The 24,695-nt window shown below is 52.4% G+C and overlaps 1 protein-coding gene across 1 annotated transcript in view; it reads right to left on the reverse strand.

Annotated features, from left to right (window-relative positions):
• Positions 1-24,695, reverse strand: part of TLN1 (talin 1) — a 124,296-nt gene that overhangs the window by 28,949 nt on the left and 70,652 nt on the right. Inside the window, exons 14-20 of the mRNA XM_069963679.1 lie at positions 24,004-24,117; positions 21,909-22,017; positions 18,961-19,169; positions 18,743-18,841; positions 8,276-8,329; positions 5,710-5,877; positions 5,261-5,638 (exon numbers count right to left, since the gene is read on the reverse strand). Coding sequence (XP_069819780.1) covers positions 5,261-5,638; positions 5,710-5,877; positions 8,276-8,329; positions 18,743-18,841; positions 18,961-19,169; positions 21,909-22,017; positions 24,004-24,117 — 1,131 coding nt within the window. The remainder of the gene's footprint in view (positions 1-5,260; positions 5,639-5,709; positions 5,878-8,275; positions 8,330-18,742; positions 18,842-18,960; positions 19,170-21,908; positions 22,018-24,003; positions 24,118-24,695) is intronic.

Raw genomic sequence — 24,695 nt, forward strand, 5'->3', positions numbered from 1 at the left:
CCCCCCCCCCCCCCCCCCCCCCCCCCCCCCCCATCTGCACCTATTACTGGATCCAGTGCCCCCCCCCACCTGCACCTATTACTGGATCCAGTGCCCCCCCATCTGCACCTTTTACTGGATCCGGTGCCCCCCGTATTGTGCCCCCCCATCTGCACCTTTTACTGGATCCGGTGCCCCCCATCTGCACCTATTACTGGATCCAGTGCCCCCCGTATGGTGCCCCCCCATCTGCACCTATTACTGGATCCAGTGCCCCCCCCCCCCCCATCTGCACCTATTACTGGATCCAGTGCCCCCCGTGTGGTGCCCCCCCATCTGCACCTATTACTGGATCCGGTGCCCCCCGTATGGTGCCCCCCCATCTGCACCTATTACTGGATCCGATGCCCCCCCTCCCCCATCTGCACCTTTTACTGGATCTGGTGCCCCCCGTATTGTGCCCCCCCTTCTGCTCCTATTACTGGATCCAGTGCCCCCCCCCCCATCTGCACCTATTACTGGATCCGGTGCCCCCCGTATGGTGCCCCCCCCATCTGCACCTATTACTGGATCCAGTGGCCCCCCCATCTGCACCTTTTACTGGATCCGGTGCCCCCCGTATTGTGCCCCCCGTCTGCACCTATTACTGGATCCGGTGCCCCCCGTATGGTGCCCCCCGTCTGCACCTATTACTGGATCCAGCGCCCCCCGTATGGTGCCCCCCCATCTGCACCTATTACTGGATCCAGTGCCCCCCCCCCCCTCTGCACCTTTTACTGGATCCGGTGCCCCCCGTATTGTGCCCCCCCTTCTGCACCTATTACTGGATCCAGTGCCCCCCCATCTGCACCTATTACTGGATACAGTGCCCCCCCCCCCCATCTGCACCTATTACTGGATCCAGTGCCCCCCCATCTGCACCTATTACTGGATCCAGTCCCCCCCCCCATCTGCACCTATTACTGGATCCAAAGCCCCCCCCCCCATCTGCACCTATTACTGGATCAAGTGCCCCCCCCCATCTGAACCTATTACTAGATCCAGTGGCCCCCCCCCCCCATCTGCACCTATTACTGGATCTAGTGCCCCCCGTATGGTGCCCCCCCCATCTGCACCTATTACTGGATCCGGTGCCCCCCCCCCCATCTGCACCTTTTACTGGATCCGGTGCCCCCCGTATGGTGCCCCCCCATCTGCACCTTTTACTGGATCTGGTGCCCCCCCATCTGCACCTATTACTGGATCCAGTGCCCCCCCCCCCATCTGCACCTATTATTGGATCCAGTGCGCCCCCCCCCCCCCCCCCCCATCTGCACCTATTACTGGAGCCGGTACCCCCCGTATGGTGCCCCCCCATCTGCACCTATTACTGGATCTGGTGCCCCCCCCCATCTGCACCTATTACTGGATCCGGTGCACCCCCGTATGGTGCCCCCCATCTGCACCTATTACTGGATCTGGTGCCCCCCCCCCCATCTGCACCTATTACTGGATCCGGTGCACCCCCGTATGGTGCCCCCCCATCTGCACCTATTACTGGATCCAGTACCGCCCCCCCCCCCCCATCTGCACCTTTTACTGGATCCGGTGCCCCCGTATGGTGCCTCCCCATCTGCACCTATTACTGGATCTGGTGCCCCCCATCTGCACCTATTACTGGATCCAGTGCCCCCCCCCATCTGCACCTATTACTGGATCCAGTGCCCCCCCCCCCCCATCTGCACCTATTACTGGATCCGGTGCCCCCCGTATGGTGCCCCCCCCATCTGCACCTCTTACTGGATCTAGGGCCCCCCCCCCCCCTCTGCACCTCTTACTGGATCCAGTGCCCCCCCCCATCTGCACCAATTACTGGATCCAGTGCCCCCCCCCCATCTGCACCTATTACTGGATCCGGTGCCCCCGTATGGTGCCCCCCTATATGCACCTATTACTGGATTCGGTGCCCCCCATCTGCACCTATTACTGGATCCGTGCCCCCGTATGGTGCCCCCCCCATCTGCACCTCTTACTGGATCCAGTGCCCCCCCATCTGCACCTATTACTGGATCCGGTGCCCCCGTATGGTGCCCCCCCATCTGCACCTATTACTGGATCCGGTGCCCCCCGTATGGTGCCCCCCCATCTGCACCTATTACTGGATCCAGTGCCCCCCCATCTGCACCTATTACTGGATCCAGTGCCCCCCCCCCATCTGCATCTATTACTGGTTCCTTTGCCCCCCCCCCCCCCCCCATCTGCACCTATTACTGGATCCGGTCCCCCCCATCTGCACCTATTACTGGATCCAGTGCCCCCCCATCTGCACCTATTACTGGATCCTGTGCCCCCCCCATCTGCACCTATTACTGGATCCAGTGCCCCCCCCCCCATCTGCACCTATTACTGGATCCAGTGCCCCCCCCAATCTGCACCTATTACTGGATCCAGTGCCCCCCCCATCTGCACCTATTACTGGATCCGGTGCCCCCCATATGGTGCCCCCCCATCTGTACCTATTACTGGATCCAGTGCCCCCCACCCATCTGCACCTATTACTGGATCCGGTGCCCCCCCCATCTGCACCAATTACTGGATCAGGTGCCCCCCCTCTGCACCTATTACTGAAACCAGTGCCCCCCGTATGGTGCCCCCCCAGTCTGCACCTATTACTGGGTCCGGTGCCCCCCGTCTGCACCTATTACTGGGTCCGGTGCCCCCCCCCCATCTGCACCTATTACTGGATCCGGTGCCCCTCGTATGGTAGCCCCCCCATCTGCACCTATTACTGGAACCGGTGCCCCTCGTATGGTAGCCCCCCCATCTGCACCTATTACTGGATCCGGTGCCCCCCATCAGCACCTATTACTGGCTTCCGGTGCCCCCCGTATGGTGTCCCCCATCTCCACCTATTACTGGAACCAGTGCCCCCCTGCATGGTGCCCCCCCATCTGCACCAATTACTGGATCAGGTGCCCCCCGTCTGCACCTATTACTGGATCCGGTGAGCCCCATCTGCACCTTTTACTGGATCCAGTGCCCCCCGTATGGTGCCCCCCATCTGCACCTTTTACTGGATCCAGTGCCCCTCGTATGGTAGCCCCCCCATCTGCACCTATTACTGGATCCGGTGCCCCCCCATCTGCCCCTATTACTGAATCCGGTGCCCCCCCCCCATCTTCCCCTATTACTGGATCCGGTGCCCCCCCATCTGCCCCTATTACTGGATCCGGTGCCCCCAATCTGCACCAATTACTGGATCCGGTGCCCCCAATCTGCACCAATTACTGGATCCGGTGCCCCCAATCTGCACCAATTACTGGATCCGCTGCCCCCCATCTGCACCAATTACTGGATCCGGTGCCCCCCATCTGCACCAATTACTGGATCTGGTGCCCTCTGTCTGCACCTATTACTGGATCCGGTGCCCCTTCTCTGCAGCTGTACCACGTTTGGGATCTCCTGGATCCAGTGCCCCCCTGTCTGCATCTATAACACCTTTGGGATCTCCTGGATACAGTGTCCCCTCTCTGCACCTGTAACACGTTTGGGATCTCCTGGATCCAGTGCTCCTGTCTGCATCTATAACACCTTTGGAATGTTCTAAATCCAGTGCCCCCTGTCTGCACCTAAAACACCTTTGTCTCCTGGATCCAGGGTCCCCTCTTTGCACCTATAACACCTCTGGGATCTCCTGGATTCAGTGCCCCCCTGTCTGCACCTGCAACACCTTTGAGATCTCCTGGATCCACTGCTCCTGTCTGCACCTGTAACACCGTTGGGATCTCATGGATCCAATGCTCCTGTCTGCACCTATAACACCTTTGGGATCTCCTGGATCCAGTGCCCCCCTGTCTGCATCTATAACACCTTTGGGATCTCCTGGATACTGTGTCCCCTCTCTGCACCTGTAACACGTTTGGGATCTCCTGGATCCAGTGCTCCTGTCTGCATCTATAACACCTTTGGAATGTTCTAAATCCAGTGCCCCCTGTCTGCACCTAAAACACCTTTGTCTCCTGGATCCAGGGTCCCCTCTTTGCACCTATAACACCTCTGGGATCTCCTGGATTCAGTGCCCCCCTGTCTGCACCTGTAACACCTTTGGGATCTCCTGGATCCACTGCTCCTGTCTGCACCTGTAACACCGTTGGGATCTCATGGATCCAATGCTCCTGTCTGCACCTATAACACCTTTGGGATCTCCTGGATCCAGTGCCCCCCTGTCTGCATCTATAACACCTTTGGGATCTCCTGGATACTGTGTCCCCTCTCTGCACCTGTAACACATTTGGGATCTCCTGGATCCAGTGCTCCTGTCTGCATCTATAACACCTTTGGAATGTTCTAAATCCAGTGCCCCCTGTCTGCACCTAAAACACCTTTGTCTCCTGGATCCAGGGTCCCCTCTTTGCACCTATAACACCTCTGGGATCTCCTGGATTCAGTGCCCCCCTGTCTGCACCTGTAACACCGTTGGGATCTCATGGATCCAATGCTCCTGTCTGCACCTATAACACCTTTGGGATCTCCTGGATCCAGTGCCACTTGTCTGCATCTATAACACCTTTGGGATCTCCTGGATCCAATGCTCCTGTCTGCACCTGTAACATCTTTGGGATCTCCTGGATCCAGTGTCCCCCCTGTCTGCACCTGCAACATCTTTGGGATCTCCTGGATCCAGTGCCCCCTGTCTGCACCTGTAACACCTTTGGGATCTCCTGGATTCAGTGCCCGTCTGCACCTGTAACACCTTTGGGACCTCCTGTATCTAGGGCTCCTGTCTGCACCTGTAACACCTTTGGGATCTCCTGGATCCAGTGCCCGTCTGCACCTGTAACACCTTTGGGATCTCCTGGATCCAGTGCTCCTGTCTGCACCTGTAACACAATCTTCTATGTTTCTATCTCCTGGATCCAGTGCCCCGTCTGCATCTGTAACACCTTTGGGATCTCCTGGATCCAGTGCCCCGTCTGCCACTGTAACACTTTTGTGATCTCCTGGATCCATTGCTCCTGCCTACACCTGTAGCACCTTTGGGATCTCCTGGATCCAGTGCCCCCTGTCTGCCACTGTAACACCTTTGTGATCTCCTGGATCCATTGCTCCTGCCTACACCTGTAACACCTTTGTGATCTCCTGTATCCAGTGCCCACTGCCTGCACCTGTAACACCTTTGGGATCTCCTGGATCCATTGCTCCTGCCTACACCTGTAACACCTTTGGGGTCTCCTGGATCCAGTGCCCCCTGCTTGCACCTGTAACATCTTTGGGATCTCCTGGATCCATTGCTCCTGCCTACACCTGTAGCACCTTTGGGATCTACTCCTGACAGTCTTATTTGATCCAGTGCTTTGTGTTTTCCTGGCGTCGTCCTGCACTCACCGGCATCACCCATGGAGCTGAAGATGTTCTCGGTCACATTCAGGATGGTGTCTGTGGCTTGGTCGTATCGTCCAGTGGGGGGCGCCCCCGACGCGTTGTTCTTTATGTGCTGTAATAAGTCATTGAGCGCCTGGGTCACGGCAGCCGCAGCGATGCCTACAGCCTTCAGCAACTCAGGATCGGAGGTGGACTCCTTGGAGGACTCCACACAGCCCTCCACAGACTTGGCCACCTGCTTTCCGGCCTCTGTGAGTTGTTGCTGGCAGACAGGGGAGCTGATGGTGGGGGCCACAACCTGTAAGGATAAGGGTTAGTGAGGTCACAGAAGGTTACTACCCCACCACCGCCTCATCCCGCCTCACCTACCTTAGTACACGCCACCAGCTGGGATGTGGACAGAGCGCACTGGGTGGCGGCAGCTATAACCTGAGCCTGCTGCACCGGGTCATCCGTCCGCTCAGCCACATTCTTTGCCTTCAGCACTAGAGCCGCCGCCGCACTTGCCACCGCTTTAGCCAACTGCATCAGCATGTCCTGTGAAAGTCACAAGGGATACAAGTCATGTGCTGATCCTCAAAGAAGACGAGAACGAGACACGGGATCAGAGCCATAGTACATCACTTCTAATCCACCACAATGCATCAGGAGTCCGAAAAGCCTCCAAAGGAAGAGGAGGAGGAAGAGGATAAAGAGGAAGAGAAGGAGGAAGAGGAGAAGGAGGAAGAGGAGAAAGAGGAAGAGGAGAAAGAGGAAGAGGGGAAGGAAGAAGGAGGAAGAGGATAAAGAGGAAAAGGGGAAGGAAGAAGGAGGAAGAGGATAAAGAGGAAAAGGGGAAGGAAGAAGGAGGAAGAGGAGAAAGAGGAAAAGGGGAAGGAAGAAGGAGGAAGAGGATAAAGAGGAGAAGGAAGAGGAGAAGAAGGAGGAAGAGGAGAAGGAAGAAGGGGGAGGAGGAGGAAGAGGATAAAGAGGAGGAGGAGGAAGAGGAGGAGGAGGAGGAAGAGGAAGAGGAGGAAGAAGAGGAAGAGGATAAAGAGGAGAAGGAAGAGGAGAAGAGGGAGGAAGAGGAAGAGGAGAAGGAAGAAGGGGGAGGAGGAGGATAAAGAGGAGGAGAAGGAGGAGGAGGAAGAGAAAGAGGAGGATGAAGAGTAGGAGGATGAAGAGAAAGAGGATGAAGAAGAAGAGGAGGAGGAGAAAGAAGAGGAGGAAGAGAAAGAAGAGGAGGAGGAGAAAGAAGAGGAGGAGGAGAAAGAAGAGGAGGAGGAGGAGAAAGAAGAGGAGGAGGAGGAGAAAGAAGAGGAGGAGGAGGAGAAAGAAGAGGAGGAGGAGGAGAAAGAAGAGGAGGAGGAGAAAGAAGAGGAGGAGGAGGAGGAAAAAGAAGAAGAGGAGGAGGAGGAAAAAGAAGAAGAGGAGGAAAAAGAAGAAGAGGAGGAGGAGGAAAAAGAAGAAGAGGAGGAAAAAGAAGAAGAGGAGGAGGAGGAAAAAGAAGAAGAGGAGGAAAAAGAAGAAGAGGAGGAGGAGGAAAAAGAAGAAGAGGAGGAAAAAGAAGAAGAGGAGGAGGAGGAAAAAGAAGAAGAGGAGGAAGAAGGAAGAGGACAGTCTCCTGCCATCAGGCCGTCCCCTCCCTGCAGCCTCCTGCCATCAGGCCGTCCCCTCCCTGCAGCCTCCTGCCATCAGGCCGTCCCCTCCCTGCAGCCTCCTGCCATCAGGCCGTCCCCTCCCTGCAGCCTCCTGCCATCAGGCCGTCCCCTCCCTGCAGCCTCCTGCCATCAGGCCGTCCCCTCCCTGCAGCCTCCTGCCATCAGGCCGATCGCTCCCTGCAGCCTCCTGCCATCAGGCCGTCCCCTCCCTGCAGCCTCCTGCCATCAGGCCGTCCCCACCCTGCAGCCTCCTGCCATCAGGCCGTCCCCTCCCTGCAGCCTCCTGCCATCAGGCCGTCCCCTCCCTGCAGCCTCCTGCCATCAGGCCGTCCCCTCCCTGCAGCCTCCTGCCATCAGGCCGTCCCCTCCCTGCAGCCTCCTGCCATCAGGCCTTCCCCTCCCTGCAGCCTCCTGCCATCAGGCCGTCCCCTCCCTGCAGCCTCCTGCCATCAGGCCGATCGCTCCCTGCAGCCTCCTGCCATCAGTCCGTCCCCTCCGTGCAGCCTCCTGCCATCAGTCCGTCCCCTCCCTGCAGCCTCCTGCCATCAGGCCGATCGCTCCCTGCAGCCTCCTGCCATCAGGCCGTCCCCTCCCTGCAGCCTCCTGCCATCAGGCCGTCCCCTCCCTGCAGCCTCCTGCCATCAGGCCGATCGCTCCCTGCAGCCTCCTGCCATCAGGCCGATCGCTCCCTGCAGCCTCCTGCCATCAGGCCGATCGCTCCCTGCAGCCTCCTGCCATCAGGCCGTCCCCTCCCTGCAGCCTCCTGCCATCAGGCCGTCCCCTCCCTGCAGTCAGTTATGCCATATCCTGAAGATAGTCGGACTAAGGTAGTCCGCTAAATCCACACGGCCTCGGCTATGCACAATCCTCACTTATTAGACAAACCCACTGATCAGTTTATTTTTAATCTGTGAGAAACCTGAGTGTAGGAGCTCCCTGCAGCACCCCCAGAGGTGAGATGAAGAACTACACACAATGTCCATTCTCTGTGACAGTAATAACTCTCTGCACTCCGGATCCTGAACAGAAGAACCCCCCCCCCCCCCCATGAATTCTTTATCAGGGTCTATAGAACCTGTCCTGACTACCTCCAGAATCCAGGTGAAGACCAACAGGGCCCCAGTGACAGTGTTCAAACCAAGCAAGAGGAGGCAGAATCACCCGGAATCAGACCCACAAGTCATTAATCACCACAATAATCAAAGATTTCAGATTAACCCTTCAATGATTGGAGCCAAGACCCAACACCAAGAAGCTAAGAGAGCAAATAACCACAAACAAGTTCGTGGCGTTACCGTTCTCTGATCAGACATTGTGCTGAGAGTGCGGGTGGCTCTGGCTGCCGACATCTGTAGGAACCCACAAAAAACGTAAGAACCCAAGCAATTTACAATTACAGAAACAAGTGGAGGAACACACGATATATATATATATATATATTATACTATACACACACATAGACAAATGGTCTGGAGGTGCGTCCTCTCACAGGACTATGATAAGGGACAAGGGTAATATACACACACACACACACACAAGAGGAAGATAAGGCACAAGTGTAATATACACACATCAGAGGAAGATGAGGCACAAGGGTAATATACACACAAATAAAAGGAAGATGAGGCACAAGGGTAATATACACACAAATAAAAGGAAGATGAGGCACAAGGGTAATATACACACAAATAAAAGGAAGATGAGGCAAAAGGGTAATATACACACACATAAGAGGAAGATGAGGCACAAGGGTAATATACACACATAAGAGGAAGATGAGGCACAAGGGTAATATACACACACATACAAAGAAGATGAGGCACAAGGGTAATATACACACACAAGAGGAAGATGAAGCACAAGGGTAATATACACACATAAGAGGAAGATGAGGCACAAGGGTAATATACACACATTAGAGGAAGATGAGGCACAAGGGTAATATATACACAAGGCAGATGCTCTACAAGGGTAATACACATACAAGAGGAAGATGAGGCACAAGGGTAATATACACACACAAGAGGAAGATGAGGCACAAGGGTAATATACACACATAAGAGGAAGATGAGGCACAAGGGTAATATACACACACATAAGAGGAAGATGAGGCAAAAGGGTAATATACACACACATAAGAGGAAGATGAGGCACAAGGGTAATATACACACATAAGAGGAAGATGAGGCACAAGGGTAATATACACACACATACAAAGAAGATGAGGCACAAGGGTAATATACACACACAAGAGGAAGATGAGGCACAAGGGTAATATACACACATAAGAGGAAGATGAGGCACAAGGGTAATATACACACACATAAGAGGAAGATGAGGCACAAGGGTAATATACACACACATAAGAGGAAGATGAGGCACAAGGGTAATATACACATACACAAGAAGATGAGGCACAATGGTAAAATACATACACATAAGAGGAAGATGAGGCACATGGGTAATATACACACACGAGGAAGATGAGGCACAAGGGTAATATACACACACATAAGAGGAAGATGAGGCACAAGGGTAATATACACACACACAAGAAGATGAGGCACAATGGTCATATACATACACATAAGAGGAAGATGAGGCACATGGGTAATATACACACACGAGGAAGATGAGGCACAAGGGTAATATACACACACATAAGAGGAAGATGAGGCACAAGGGTAATATACACACACACAAGAAGATGAGGCACAAGGGTAATATACACACATAAAAGGAAGATGAGGCACAATGGTAATATACATACACATAAAAGGAAGATGAGGCACAAGGGTAATATACACACACAGACAAGAAGATGAGGCACAATGGTCATATACATACACATAAAAGGAAGATGAGGCACAATGGTAATATACATACACATAAAAGGAAGATGAGGCACAAGGGTAATATACACACACACGAGGAAGATGAGGCACAAGGGTAATATACACACACATAAAAGGAAGATGAGGCACAAGGGTAATATACACACATAAAAGGAAGATGAGGCACAAGGGTAATATACACACACACGAGGAAGATGAGGCACAAGGGTAATAAACAAACACACGAGGAAGATGAGGCACAAGGGTAATATACACACACACGAGGAAGATGAGGCACAAGGGTAATATACACACATAAAAGGAAGATGAGGCACAAGGGTAATATACACACACACAAGAGGAAAATGAGGCACAAGGGTAATACACACACACACACACACACGAGGAAGATGAGGCACAAGGGTAATACACACACACAAACACACACACACACACACGAGGAAGATGAGGCACAAGGGTAATATACACACATAAAAGGAAGATGAGGCACAAGGGTAATATACACACATAAAAGGAAGATGAGGCACAAGGGTAATATACACACATAAAAGGAAGATGAGGCACAAGGGTAATATACACACACACACAAGAGGAAAATGAGGCACAAGGGTAATACACACACACACACGAGGAAGATGAGGCACAAGGGTAATATACACACACACAAGAGGAAGATGAGGCACAAGGGTAATATACACACACATAAAAGAAAGATGAGGCACAAGGGTAATATACACACACACACGAGGAAGATGAGGCACAAGAGTAATAAACACACACGGGTAATATACACACACACACGAGGAAGATGAGGCACAAGGGTAATATACACACATAAAAGGAAGATGAGGCACAAGGGTAATATACACACACACAAGAGGAAAATGAGGCACAAGGGTAATATACACACAAGAGGAAGATGAGGCACAAGGGTAATACACACACACAAACACACACACACACACACACGAGGAAGATGAGGCACAAGGGTAATATACACACATAAAAGGAAGATGAGGCACAAGGGTAATATACACACATAAAAGGAAGATGAGGCACAAGGGTAATATACACACACACAAGAGGAAAATGAGGCACAAGGGTAATACACACACACACACGAGGAAGATGAGGCACAAGGGTAATATACACACACACAAGAGGAAGATGAGGCACAAGGGTAATATACACACACATAAAAGAAAGATGAGGCACAAGGGTAATATACACACACACACGAGGAAGATGAGGCACAAGAGTAATAAACACACACGGGTAATATACACACACACACACGAGGAAGATGAGGCACAAGGGTAATATACACACATAAAAGGAAGATGAGGCACAAGGGTAATATACACACACACAAGAGGAAAATGAGGCACAAGGGTAATATACACACAAGAGGAAGATGAGGCACAAGGGTAAAACACACACACACACACGAGGAAGATGAGGCACAAGGGTAATATACACACACATAAAAGGAAGATGAGGCACAAGGGTAATATACACACACACACACACACACACACGAGGAAGATGAGGCACAAGGGTAATATACACACACGAGGAAGATGAGGCACAAGGGTAATATACACACACACACACGAGGAAGATGAGGCACAAGGGTAATATACACACACACACACGAGGAAGATGAGGCACAAGGGTAATATACACACACATAGACATACATATAGACAAATGGTCTGGAGGAGCGTCCTCTCACAGGACAATACATAACATAGAACGACCTGGAAATCCATCAATGGAAACGCAGGACTGGAGAAAGAGGCCGTGTTCAGGAGACATTCCAATATATATATATATATACACACACATACATACAAGGAAGATTAGACACAAGGGTAACATACACACACACACACACACACAAGAGGAAGATGAGGCACAAGAGTAATAAACACACACGGGTAATATACACACACACACGAGGAAGATGAGGCACAAGGGTAATATACACACATAAAAGGAAGATGAGGCACAAGGGTAATATACACACACACAAGAGGAAAATGAGGCACAAGGGTAATATACACACAAGAGGAAGATGAGGCACAAGGGTAATACACACACACACACACGAGGAAGATGAGGCACAAGGGTAATATACACACACATAAAAGGAAGATGAGGCACAAGGGTAATATACACACACACACACGAGGAAGATGAGGCACAAGGGTAATATACACACACGAGGAAGATGAGGCACAAGGGTAATATACACACACACACAAACGAGGAAGATGAGGCACAAGGGTAATATACACACACACACGAGGAAGATGAGGCACAAGGGTAATATACACACACATAGACATACATATAGACAAATGGTCTGGAGGAGCGTCCTCTCACAGGACAATACATAACATAGAACGACCTGGAAATCCATCAATGGAAACGCAGGACTGGAGAAAGAGGCCGTGTTCAGGAGACATTCCAATATATATATATATATACACACACATACATACAAGGAAGATTAGACACAAGGGTAACATACACACACACACACACACACAAGAGGAAGATGAGGCACAAGAGTAATAAACACACACGGGTAATATACACACACACGAGGAAGATGAGGCACAAGGGTAATATACACATATAAAAGGAAGATGAGGCACAAGGGTAATATACACACACACAAGGGGAAAATGAGGCACAAGGGTAATATACACACAAGAGGAAGATGAGGCACAAGGGTAATATACACACACATAAAAGGAAGATGAGGCACAAGGGTAATATACACACACACACACGAGGAAGATGAGGCACAAGGGTAATATACACACACACGAGGAAGATGAGGCACAAGGGTAATATACACACACACACACACACAAGGAAGATGAGGCACAAGGGTAATATACACACACATAGACATACATATAGACAAATGGTCTGGAGGAGCGTCCTCTCACAGGACAATACATAACATAGAACGACCTGGAAATCCATCAATGGAAACGCAGGACTGGAGAAAGAGGCCGTGTTCAGGAGACATTCCAATATATATATATATATATATATATATATACACACACACACATACATACAAGGAAGATTAGACACAAGGGTAATATACACACACAAGGCAGATGCTGTACAAGGGTAATACACAAACACACAAGAGAAAGATGAGGCACAAGGGTAATATACACACACACAAGAGGAAGATGAGGCACAAGGGTAATATACACACACAAGAGGAAGATGAGGCACAAGGGTAATATACACACACATAAGAGAAAGATTAGGCACAAGGGTAATATACACACACACATAAGAGAAAGATTAGGCACAAGGCACAAGGGTAATATACGAGGCAGATACTTTACAAGGGTAATATACACACAAAAGGTAGATGCTGTACTAGGGCAATATACACACACACACACACACACACACAAGGCAGATGCTGTACAAGGGTAATATACACACACAAAGCAGATGCTGTACAAGGGTAATATACACAATCAAGGCAGATGCTGTGCAAGGGTAATATACACACAAGAGCAGTATGAGGCACAAGGGTAATACACACACACGAGGCAGATACTTTACAAGGGTAATATACACACACAAGGCAGATGCTGTACAAGGGTAATATACACACACAAGAGCAGTATGAAGCACAAGGGTAATATACACACACGAGGCAGATATTTTACAAGGGTAATATACACACACAAGGCAGATGCTGTACAAGGGTAATATACACACACACCCAAGGCAGATGCTGTGCAAGGGTAATATACACACACAAGAGCAGTATGAGGCACAAGGGTAATATACACACACAAGAGCAGTATGAGGCACAAGGGTAATATACACACACAAGAGCAGTATGAGGCACAAGGGTAATATACACACACAAGAGCAGTATGAGGCACAAGGGTAATATACAAGAGAAAAGGCAGAGACAGAGATAATACACATAAACACAAAAAGGAGGGAAACAAAGGGGAAATCTACAACTACAGGAAGAGGAGGAGACAAGGAGATAATATGCATTAGAAAAGAAGAAAACAAAGTTGTAATATGCAACTATAGAAAAAGGAGGAGGCCGGAAGATAGTACACATTTATGGGAACAGAAAGACACCGAGAGGGTAATAAACTTCTATGGAAAGAGGAAGTGGCACCACAAGAAGAGGAGGAGACACAGGGGTAATCAACAACTACAGGAAAAGGAGGAGACACAGGAGTAATCTATATCTAGAGGAAGAGGAGGCGGCACAGGGGTTATCTACATGTTCAGGAAGTGGAGAAGATACTAAAGGTAATCTAAACTTCCAAACAGAGGAAGAGACACAGGGGTAATCTACAACTACAGGAAGAGGAGGAGACACAGGGGTAATCTACAACTACAAGAAGAGGAGGAGAAGACACAGGGGTAATCTACAACTACAGAAAGGAGGAGGAGACACAGGGCTGATCTACAACTACAGGAGAGAAGACACAGGTGTAATCTACAACTACAGGAAGAGGAGGAGACACAGGGGTAATATACAACTACAAGAGGAGGAGGAGACACAGGGGTAATCTACAACTACAGGAAAAGGAGGAGACACAGGGGTAATCTACAACTACAGAAAGAGGATGAGTCACAGGTGTAATCTACAACTACAGGAAAAGGATGAGTCACAGGTGTAATCTACAACTACAGGAAGAGGATGAGTCACAGGTGTAATCTACAACTACAAGAAGAGGAGGAGGAGACACGGGTAATCTACAACTACAAGAAGAGGAGGAGACACAGGGGTAATCTACAACTACAGGAAAAGGAGGAGACACAGGGGTAATCTAAAGATACAGGAAGAGGAGGAGACACAGGGGTAATCTACAACCACAAGAAGTGGAGGAGACACAGGAGTAATCTAAAGATACAGGAAGAGGAGGAGACACAGGGGTAATCTAAAGATACAGGAAGAGGAGGAGACACAGGTGTAATCTAAAGATACAGGAAGAGGAGGAGACACAGGGGCAATCTACAACTACAAGAAGAGGAGGAGAAACAGGGGTAATCTACAACTACAAGAAGAGGAGGAGACACAGGGATAATCTAAAGATACAGGAAGAGGAGGAGACACAGGGGTAATCTAAAGATACAGGAAGAGGAGGAGACACAGGGGTAATCTAAAGATACAGGAAGAGGAGGAGACACAGGGGTAATCTAAAGATACAGGAAGAAGAGGAGACACAGGTGTAATCTAAAGATACAGGAAGAGGAGGAGACACAGATGTAATCTACAACTACAAGAAGAGGAGGAGAAACAGGGGTAATCTACAACTACAAGAAGAGGAGGAGACACAGGGGTAATCTAAAGATACAAGAAGAGGAGACACAGGGGTAATCTAAAGATACAGGAAGAGGAGGAGACACAGGGGTAATCTAAAGATACAGGAAGAGGAGGAGACACAGGTGTAATCTAAAGATACAGGAAGAGGAGGAGACACAGGGGTAATCTAAAGATACAGGAAGAGGAGGAGACACAGGGGTAATCTACAACTACAAGAAGAGGAGGAGACACAGGTGTAATCTAAAGATACAGGAAGAGGAGGAGACACAGGTGTGATCTTCATTTAATCACAAGATGAATGGGAGTGGCCAATATAATTGGAGCATATAAAAAAAATAAAACAGGTGAAACCAAAAGTTTAGATGGCAGATGTGGGGAGGAGGAAGGAGGAGGAGACCCAGGTATAATCTACAGATGTGGGGAGGAGGAAGGAGGAGGAGACCCCGGTATAATCTACAGCTGTGGGGAGGAAGAGGAGACCCAGGTATAATCTACAGCTGTGGGGAGGAGGAAGGAGGAGGAGACCCAGGTATAATCTACAGATGTGGAGAGGAGGAAGGAGGAGGAGACCCCGGTATAATCTACAGATGTGGAGAGGAGGAAGGAGGAGGAGACCCCAGTATAATCTACAGATGTGGAGAGGAGGAAGGAGAAGGAGACCCAGGTATAATCTACAGATGTGGGGAGGAGGAAGGAGGAGGAGACCCCGGTATAATCTACAGCTGTGGGGAGGAGGAAGGAGGAGGAGACCCAGGTATAATCTACAGCTGTGGGGAGGAGGAAGGAGGAGGAGACCCGGGTATAATCTACAGATGTGGAGAGGAGGAAGGAGGAGGAGACCCAGGTATAATCTACAGATGTGGGGAGGAGGAAGGAGGAGGAGACCCCGGTATAATCTACAGATGTGGAGAGGAGGAAGGAGAAGGAGACCCAGGTATAATCTACAGATGTGGAGAGGAGGAAGGAGAAGGAGACCCAGGTATAATCTACAGATGTGGGGAGGAGGAAGGAGGAGGAGACCCCAGTATAATCTACAGATGTGGGGATGAGGAAGGAGGAGGAGACCCAGGTATAATCTACAGATGTGGAGAGGAGGAAGGAGAAGGAGACCCAGGTATAATCTACAGATGTGGAGAGGAGGAAGGAGGAGGAGACCCAGGTATAATCTACAGCTGTGGGGAGGAGGAAGGAGGAGGAGACCCAGGTATAATCTACAGATGTGGAGAGGAGGAAGGAGAAGGAGACCCAGGTATAATCTACAGATGTGGGGAGGAGGAAGGAGGAGGAGACCCCAGTATAATCTACAGATGTGGGGATGAGGAAGGAGGAGGAGGAGACCCAGGTATAATCTACAGATGTGGAGAGGAGGAAGGAGAAGGAGACCCAGGTATAATCTACAGATGTGGAGAGGAGGAAGGAGGAGGAGACCCCGGTATAATCTACAGATGTGGAGAGGAGGAAGGAGGAGGAGACCCCGGTATAATCTACAGCTGTGGGGAGGAGGAGGAGACCCAGGTATAATCTACAGATGTGGGGAGGAGGAAGGAGGAGGAGGAGACCCAGGTATAATCTACAGATGTGGAGAGGAGGAAGGAGGAGGAGACCCAGGTATAATCTACAGAGGTGGGGAGGAGGAAGGAGGAGGAGACCCAGGTATAATCTACAGATGTGGAGAGGAGGAAGGAGGAGGAGACCTAGGTATAATCTACAGATGTGGAGAGGAGGAAGGAGGAGGAGGAGGAGACCCAGGTATAATCTACAGATGTGGAGAGAAGGAGGAGACCCAGGTATAATCTACAGATGTGGGCAGGAGGAAGGAGACCAAGGTATAATCTACAGAGGTGGAGAGGAGGAAGGAGGAGGAGACCCAGGTATAATCTACAGCTGTGGGGAGGAGGAGGAGGAGACCCGGGTATAATCTACAGATGTGGGGAGGAGGAAGGAGGAGGAGGAGACCCAGGTATAATCTACAGATGTGGAGAGGAGGAAGGAGAAGGAGACCCCGGTATAATCTACAGATGTGGGGAGGAGGAAGGAGAAGGAGACCCAGGTATAATCTACAGATGTGGGGAGGAGGAAGGAGGAGGAGACCCCAGTATAATCTACAGATGTGGGGATGAGGAAGGAGGAGGAGGAGACCCAGGTATAATCTACAGATGTGGAGAGGAGGAAGGAGAAGGAGACCCAGGTATAATCTACAGATGTGGAGAGGAGGAAGGAGGAGGAGACCCCGGTATAATCTACAGATGTGGAGAGGAGGAAGGAGGAGGAGACCCCGGTATAATCTACAGCTGTGGGGAGGAGGAGGAGACCCAGGTATAATCTACAGATGTGGGGAGGAGGAAGGAGGAGGAGGAGACCCAGGTATAATCTACAGATGTGGAGAGGAGGAAGGAGGAGGAGACCCAGGTATAATCTACAGATGTGGAGAGGAGGAAGGAGGAGGAGACCCAGGTATAATCTACAGAGGTGGGGAGGAGGAAGGAGGAGGAGACCCAGGTATAATCTACAGATGTGGAGAGGAGGAAGGAGGAGGAGACCTAGGTATAATCTACAGATGTGGAGAGGAGGAAGGAGGAGGAGGAGGAGACCCAGGTATAATCTACAGATGTGGAGAGGAGGAGGAGACCCAGGTATAATCTACAGATGTGGGCAGGAGGAAGGAGACCAAGGTATAATCTACAGAGGTGGAGAGGAGGAAGGAGGAGGAGACCCAGGTATAATCTACAGCTGTGGGGAGGAGGAGGAGGAGACCCGGGTATAATCTACAGATGTGGGGAGGAGGAGGAGACCCAGGTATAATCTACACCTGTGGGGAGGAGGAGGAGACCCAGGTATAATCTACAGCTGTGGAGAGGAGGAAGGAGGAGGAGACCCAGGTATAATCTACAGCTGTGGGGAGGAGGAGGAGACCCAGGTATAATCTACAGCTGTGGAGAGGAGGAAGGAGGAGGAGACCCCGGTATAATCTACAGCTGTGGGGAGGAGGAAGGAGGAGGAGACCCAGGTATAATCTACAGCTGTGGGGAGGAGGAGGAGACCCCGGTATAATCTACAGATGTGGAGAGGAGGAAGGAGAAGGAGGAGACCCAGGTATAACCTACAGATGTGGGGAGGAGGAAGGAGGAGGAGACCAGGTATAATCTACAACTGTGGGGAGGAGGAAGGAGGAGGAGACCCAGGTATAATCTACAGCTGTGGGGAGGAGGAAGGAGGAGGAGACCCAGGTATAATCTACAGATGTGGAGAGGAGGAAGGAGGAGGAGACCCGGGTATAATCTACAGATGTGGGGAGGAGGAAGGAGGAGGAGACCCCGGTATAATCTACAGATGTGGAGAGGAGGAAGGAGGAGGAGACCCGGGTATAATCTACAGATGTGGGGAGGAGGAAGGAGGAGGAGACCCAGGTATAATCTACAGATGTGGGGAGGAGGAAGGAGGAGGAGGAGACCCAGGTATAATCTACAGATGTGGAGAGGAGGAAGGAGGAGGAGACCCCGGTATAATCTGTGGGGAGGAGGAAGGAGGAGGAGACCCCGGTATAATCTGTGGGGAGGAGTTACCTGGAACCTGGGGTCGGTGTCACACTCCCCGATCTGCTGCAGCAATTCCCCACTGGTCTGGCCCACGTTTCCAGCCGCCTGGAGAAGGACCTGTCGTGGCTGACAACACAAACGTGACACGTCCAATGTGAGAGACACGTATAGTGCATAGTACGGCTTCACTGAATACAGTGTGAACACAGCCCAAGAATCGGCCACAATATAGATACTGAACACACCTCTGTGCTGGCCGGCTGGGCCGTCTTCAGAAGCTCCGACACCGCTCCCGCTAGGTTCTTGGCAGCATGAAGAAGCTGTCTACCATTCCCTCCTTCATCTTCCATAAGAGCAGCCAGAAGCTTTACACCTCGGGACATCTCCGTAAGGTTAGAGGAGATCGTGGTGACCGCACATCCCACGGCCGTGTAGTCCGTGTCGGCTGGATCGCCTAAGGGACAGACATTTACTGTGGTATCTGCAGTAATGGAGCTCTCCCAGGATGTATGATGGAGGAGAGCACAGGATAACAGACACTCCTATACAGCTACACCCTCTGTGCAGTAATATAAGACTCCTCAGGACGTATGATGGAGGAGAGCACAGAGTAACAGACACTCCTATACAGCTACACCCTCTGTGCAGTAATATAAGACTCCTCAGGACGTATGATGGAGAAGAGCACAGAGTAACAGACACTCCTATACAGCTACACCCCCTGTGCAGTAATATAAGACTCCTCAGGATGTATGATGGAGAAGAGCACAGGGTAATGGACACTCCTATACAGCTACACCCCCTGTGCAGTAATGGAGGACTCCTCAGGATGTATGATGGAGGAGAGCACAGGATAACAGACACTCCTATACAGCTACACCCTCTGTGCAGTAATATAAGACTCCTCAGGATGTATGATGGAGGAGAGCACAGGATAACAGACACTCCTATACAGCTACACCCCCTGTGCAGTAATGGAGGTCTCCTCAGGATGTATGATGGAGGAGAGCACAGGATAACAGACACTCCTATACAGCTACACCCCCTGTGCAGTAATATAAGACTCCTCAGGATGTATGATGGAGAAGAGCACAGGTTAATGGACACTCCTATACAGCTACACCCCCTGTGCAGTAATGGAGGACTCCTCAGGATGTATGAGGTATTAGAGCACAGGGTAATGGACACTCCTATACAGCTTCACCCCCTGTACAATAATGGAGGTCTCCTCAGGATGTATGATGGAGGAGAGCACAGAGTAACAGACACTCCTATACAGCTACACCCCCTGTACAATAATGGAGGTCTCCTCAGGATGTATGATGGAGGAGAGCACAGGGTAACAGACACTCCTATACAGCTACACCCCCTGTGCAGTAATATAAGACTCCTCAGGATGTATGATGGAGAAGAGCACAGGGTAATGGACACTCCTATACAGCTACACCCTCTGTGCAGTAATATAAGACTCCTCAGGATGTATGATGGAGGAGAGCACAGGATAACAGACACTCCTATACAGCTACACCCTCTGTGCAGTAATGGAGGTCTCCTCAGGATGTATGATGGAAAAGATCACAGGGTAACGGACACTCCTATACAGCTACACCCCCTGTGCAGTAATGGAGGTCTCCTCAGGATGTATGATTGAGAAAATCACAGGATAACTGACGCTTCTATACAGCTCCACCCCCTGTGCATCACCTGTGCAATAATGGAGGTCTCCTCAGGATGTATGATGGAGGAGAGCACAGGGTAACGGACGCTCCTATACAGCTACAACCCCTGTGCCGTAATGGAGGTCTCCTCGGGATGTATGATGGAGGAGAGCACAGGGTAACGGACACTCCTATACAGCTTCACCCCCCTGTGCATCACCTGTGCAGTAATGGAGGTCTCCTCAGGATGTATGATGGAGGAGAGCACAGGGTAACGGACGCTCCTATACAGCTACACCCCCTGTGCAGTAATGGAGGTCTCCTCAGGATGTATGATGGAGAAGAGCACAGGGTAACAGACACTCCTATACAGCTACACCCCCTGTGCAGTAATGGAGGTCTCCTCAGGATGTATGATGGAGGAGAGCACAGGGTAACGGACATTCATATACAGCTACACCCCCTGTGCAGTAATGGAGGTCTCCTCAGGATGTATGATGGAGGAGAGCACAGAGTAACAGACACTCCTATACAGCTACACCCCCTGTGCAGTAATACAAGACTCCTCAGGATGTATGATGGAGGAGAGCAGAGGGTAGTGAACACTCCTATACAGCTACACCCTCTGTGCAGTAATGGAGGTCTCCTCAGGATGTATGATGGAGGAGAGCACAGGGTAACGGACATTCATATACAGCTACACCCTCTGTGCAGTAATACAAGACTCCTCAGGATGTATGATGGAGGAGAGCACAGGGTAGTGAACACTCCTATACAGCTACACCCTCTGTGCAGTAATGGAGGTCTCCTCAGGATGTATGATGGAAGAGAGCACAGAGTAACGGACACTCCTATACAGCTACACCCCCTGCGCAATAATGGAGGTCTCCTCAGGATGTATGATGGAGAACAGCAGAGTAACGAACACTCCTATACAGCTACACCCCCTGTGGAGTAATTGTGGTCTCCTTATGATGTATGATGGAGAAGAGCACAGGGTAGCGGACACTCCTATACAGCTACACCCCCTGTGCAGTAATGGAGGTCTCCTCAGGATGTATGATGGAGGAGAGTACAGAGTAACAGACACTCCTATACAGCTACACCCCCTGTGCAGTAATGGAGGTCTCCTCAGGATGTATGATGGAGGAGAGTACAGAGTAACAGACACTCCTATACAGCTACACCCCCTGTGCAGTAATGGAGGTCTCCTCAGGATGTATGATGGAGGAGAGCACAGGGTAATGAACACTCCTATACAGCTACACCCCCTGTGCAGTAATGGAGGTCTCCTCAGGATGTATGATGGAGGAGAGTACAGAGTAACAGACACTCCTATACAGCTACACCCCCTGTGCTGTAATGGAGGTCTCCTCAGGATGTATGATGGAGAAGAGCACAGGGTAATGAACACTCCTATACAGCTACACCCCCTGTGCAGTAATGGAGGACTCCTCAGGATGTATGATGGAGGAGAGTACAGAGTAACAGACACTCCTATACAGCTACACCCCCTGTGCTGGCCTGGCTCTCACCTGCTGTCAGGTTCACTACAGATGCAGTCCCGGCAGTGATGGCATCCACCTGGGAATGGATCTCGTGCTTGGATTCATCCATCTTGTTCTTTCTCCAGGCTTTGGCTGCCTGCAGTGACCAGACAAGATGATCAGTAACGTGTACGCCCAGCACGATGACTCTTATCACACATGGTGTCAAGCAGGAAAGGAGGGCAGCTGAGCGGTGACAGCGATACATGGGGGGGAGCGGATGGTGGCCATGTCCCTGGGCAGCTGAGCGGTGACAGCGATACATGGGGGGGAGCGGATGGTGGCCATGTCCCTGGGCAGCTGAGCGGTGACAGCGATACATGGGGGGGAGCGGGTGGCGGCCATGTCCCTGGGCAGCTGAGCGGTGACAGCGATACATGGGGGGGGGAGCGGGTGGCGGCCATGTCCCTGGGCAGCTGAGCAGTGACAGCGATACGTGTGTGTGTGGGGGGGGGGGAGCGGGTGGCAGCCATGTCCCTGGGCAGCTGAGTGGTGACAGCGATACGTGTGTGTGTGGGGGGGGGGGGGGGGGGAGCGGGTGGCAGCCATGTCCCTGGGCAGCTGAGCGGTGACAGCGATACATGGGGGGGAGCGGGTGGCGGCCATGTCCCTGGGCAGCTGAGCGGTGACAGCGATACATGGGGGGGGAGCGGGTGGCGGCCATGTCCCTGGGCAGCTGACCGGTGACAGCGATACATGGGGGGGAGCGGGTGGCGGCCATGTCCCTGGGCAGCTGAGCAGTGACAGCGATACGTGTGTGTGGGGGGGGGGGGGGAGCGGGTGGCAGCCATGTCCCTGGGCAGCTGAGCGGTGACAGCGATACATGGGGGAAGAGCGGGTGGCGGCCATGTCCCTGGGCAGCTGAGTGGTGACAGTGATACATGGGGGGGGAGGGGGTGGCGGCCATGTCCCTGGGCAGCTGAGCGGTGACAAAGATACATGGGGGGGGAGCGGGTGGCGGCCATGTCCCTGGGCAGCTGAGCGGTGACAGTGATACATGGGGGGGGAGCGGGTGGCGGCCATGTCCCTGGGCAGCTGAGCGGTGACAGTGATACATGGGGGGGGAGCGGGTGGCGGCCATGTCTCTGGGCAGCTGAGCGGTGACAGTGATACATGGGGGGAGCGGGTGGCGGCCATGTCCCTGGGCAGCTGAGCGGTGACAGCGATACATGGGGGGGGCGCGGGTGGCGGCCATGTCCCTGGGCAGCTGGGCGGTGACAGTGATACATGGGGGGGGGAGCGGGTGGCGGCCATGTCTCTGGGCAGCTGGGCGGTGACAGAGATACATGGGGGGGAGCGGGTGGCGGCCATGTCCCTGGGCAGCTGACCGGTGACAGCGATACATGGGGGGGGAGCGGGTGGCGGCCATGTCCCTGGGCAGCTGACCGGTGACAGCGATACATGGGGGGGGAGCGGGTGGCGGCCATGTCCCTGGGCAGCTGACCGGTGACAGCGATACATGGGGGGGGAGCGGGTGGCGGCCATGTCTCTGGGCAGCTGAGCGGTGACAGCGATACATGGGGGGGGAGCGGGTGGCGGCCATGTCCCTGGGACGCTGAGCGGTGACAGCGATACATGGGGGGGGGAGCGGGTGGCGGCCATGTCCCTGGGCAGCTGACCGGTGACAGCGATACATGGGGGGGGAGCGGGTGGCGGCCATGTCCCTGGGCAGCTGAGCGGTGACAGCGATACATGGGGGGGGAGCGGGTGGCGACCATGTGCCTGGGCAGCTGAGCGGTGACAGCGATACATGGGGGGGGAGCGGGTGGCGACCATGTGCCTGGGCAGCTGAGCGGTGACAGCGATACATGGGGGGGGAGCGGGTGGCGGCCATGTCCCTGGGCAGCTGAGTGGTGACAGCGATACATGGGGGGGGAGCGGGTGGCGGCCATGTCCCTGGGCAGCTGAGTGGTGACAGTGATACATGGGGGGGGAGCGGGTGGCGGCCATGTCCCTGGGCAGCTGAGTGGTGACAGCGATACATGGGGGAGGTGCGGCTGTCGCACTCATCATGCGGTATTAGTTTAGTACACAGAAACGTATGTATCCAGCAGCAGAGCTCACGGTGCAGCGTCATACTCACCGCGTCCTGACCCAGTGGGGGCAGAGTATCAAAGTCCTCCAGGGTGGCCTGTGCCGCATTCACCGCCTGCATGCTGGAGTTAATGGTGCCAGTCAGCGCCTGCTGGGCCGAGGTCTGAGGAGAGGAGCGGGGGGATACATAAGAATCCAGAGACCCCCGACACCTGACACATCCCATACCCACAGACCCCTGACACCTGACACCTCCCATACCCACAGACCCCCGACACCTGACACATCCGATACCCACAGACCCCCGACACCTGACACCTCCGATACCCACAGACCCCCGACACCTGACACATCCGATACCCACAGACCCCCGACACCTGACACCTCCCATACCCACAGACCCCCGACACCTGACACATCCGATACCCACAGACCCCCCGACACCTGACACATCCCATACCCACAGACCCCCGACACCTGACACCTCCGATACCCACAGACCCCCGACACCTGACACCTCCGATACCCACAGACCCCCGACACCTGACACATCCCATACCCACAGACCCCCGACACCTCCCATACCCACAGACCCCCGACACCTCCGATACCCACAGACCCCCGACACCTGACACATCAGATACCCACAGACCCCCGACACCTGACACATCAGATACCCACAGACCCCCGACACCTGACACCTCCGATACCCACAGACCCCCGACACCTCCGATACCCACA

The sequence above is a fragment of the Dendropsophus ebraccatus genome, chromosome 3 (assembly GCF_027789765.1).
Source record: "Dendropsophus ebraccatus isolate aDenEbr1 chromosome 3, aDenEbr1.pat, whole genome shotgun sequence".
Taxonomy (NCBI): domain Eukaryota; kingdom Metazoa; phylum Chordata; class Amphibia; order Anura; family Hylidae; genus Dendropsophus; species Dendropsophus ebraccatus.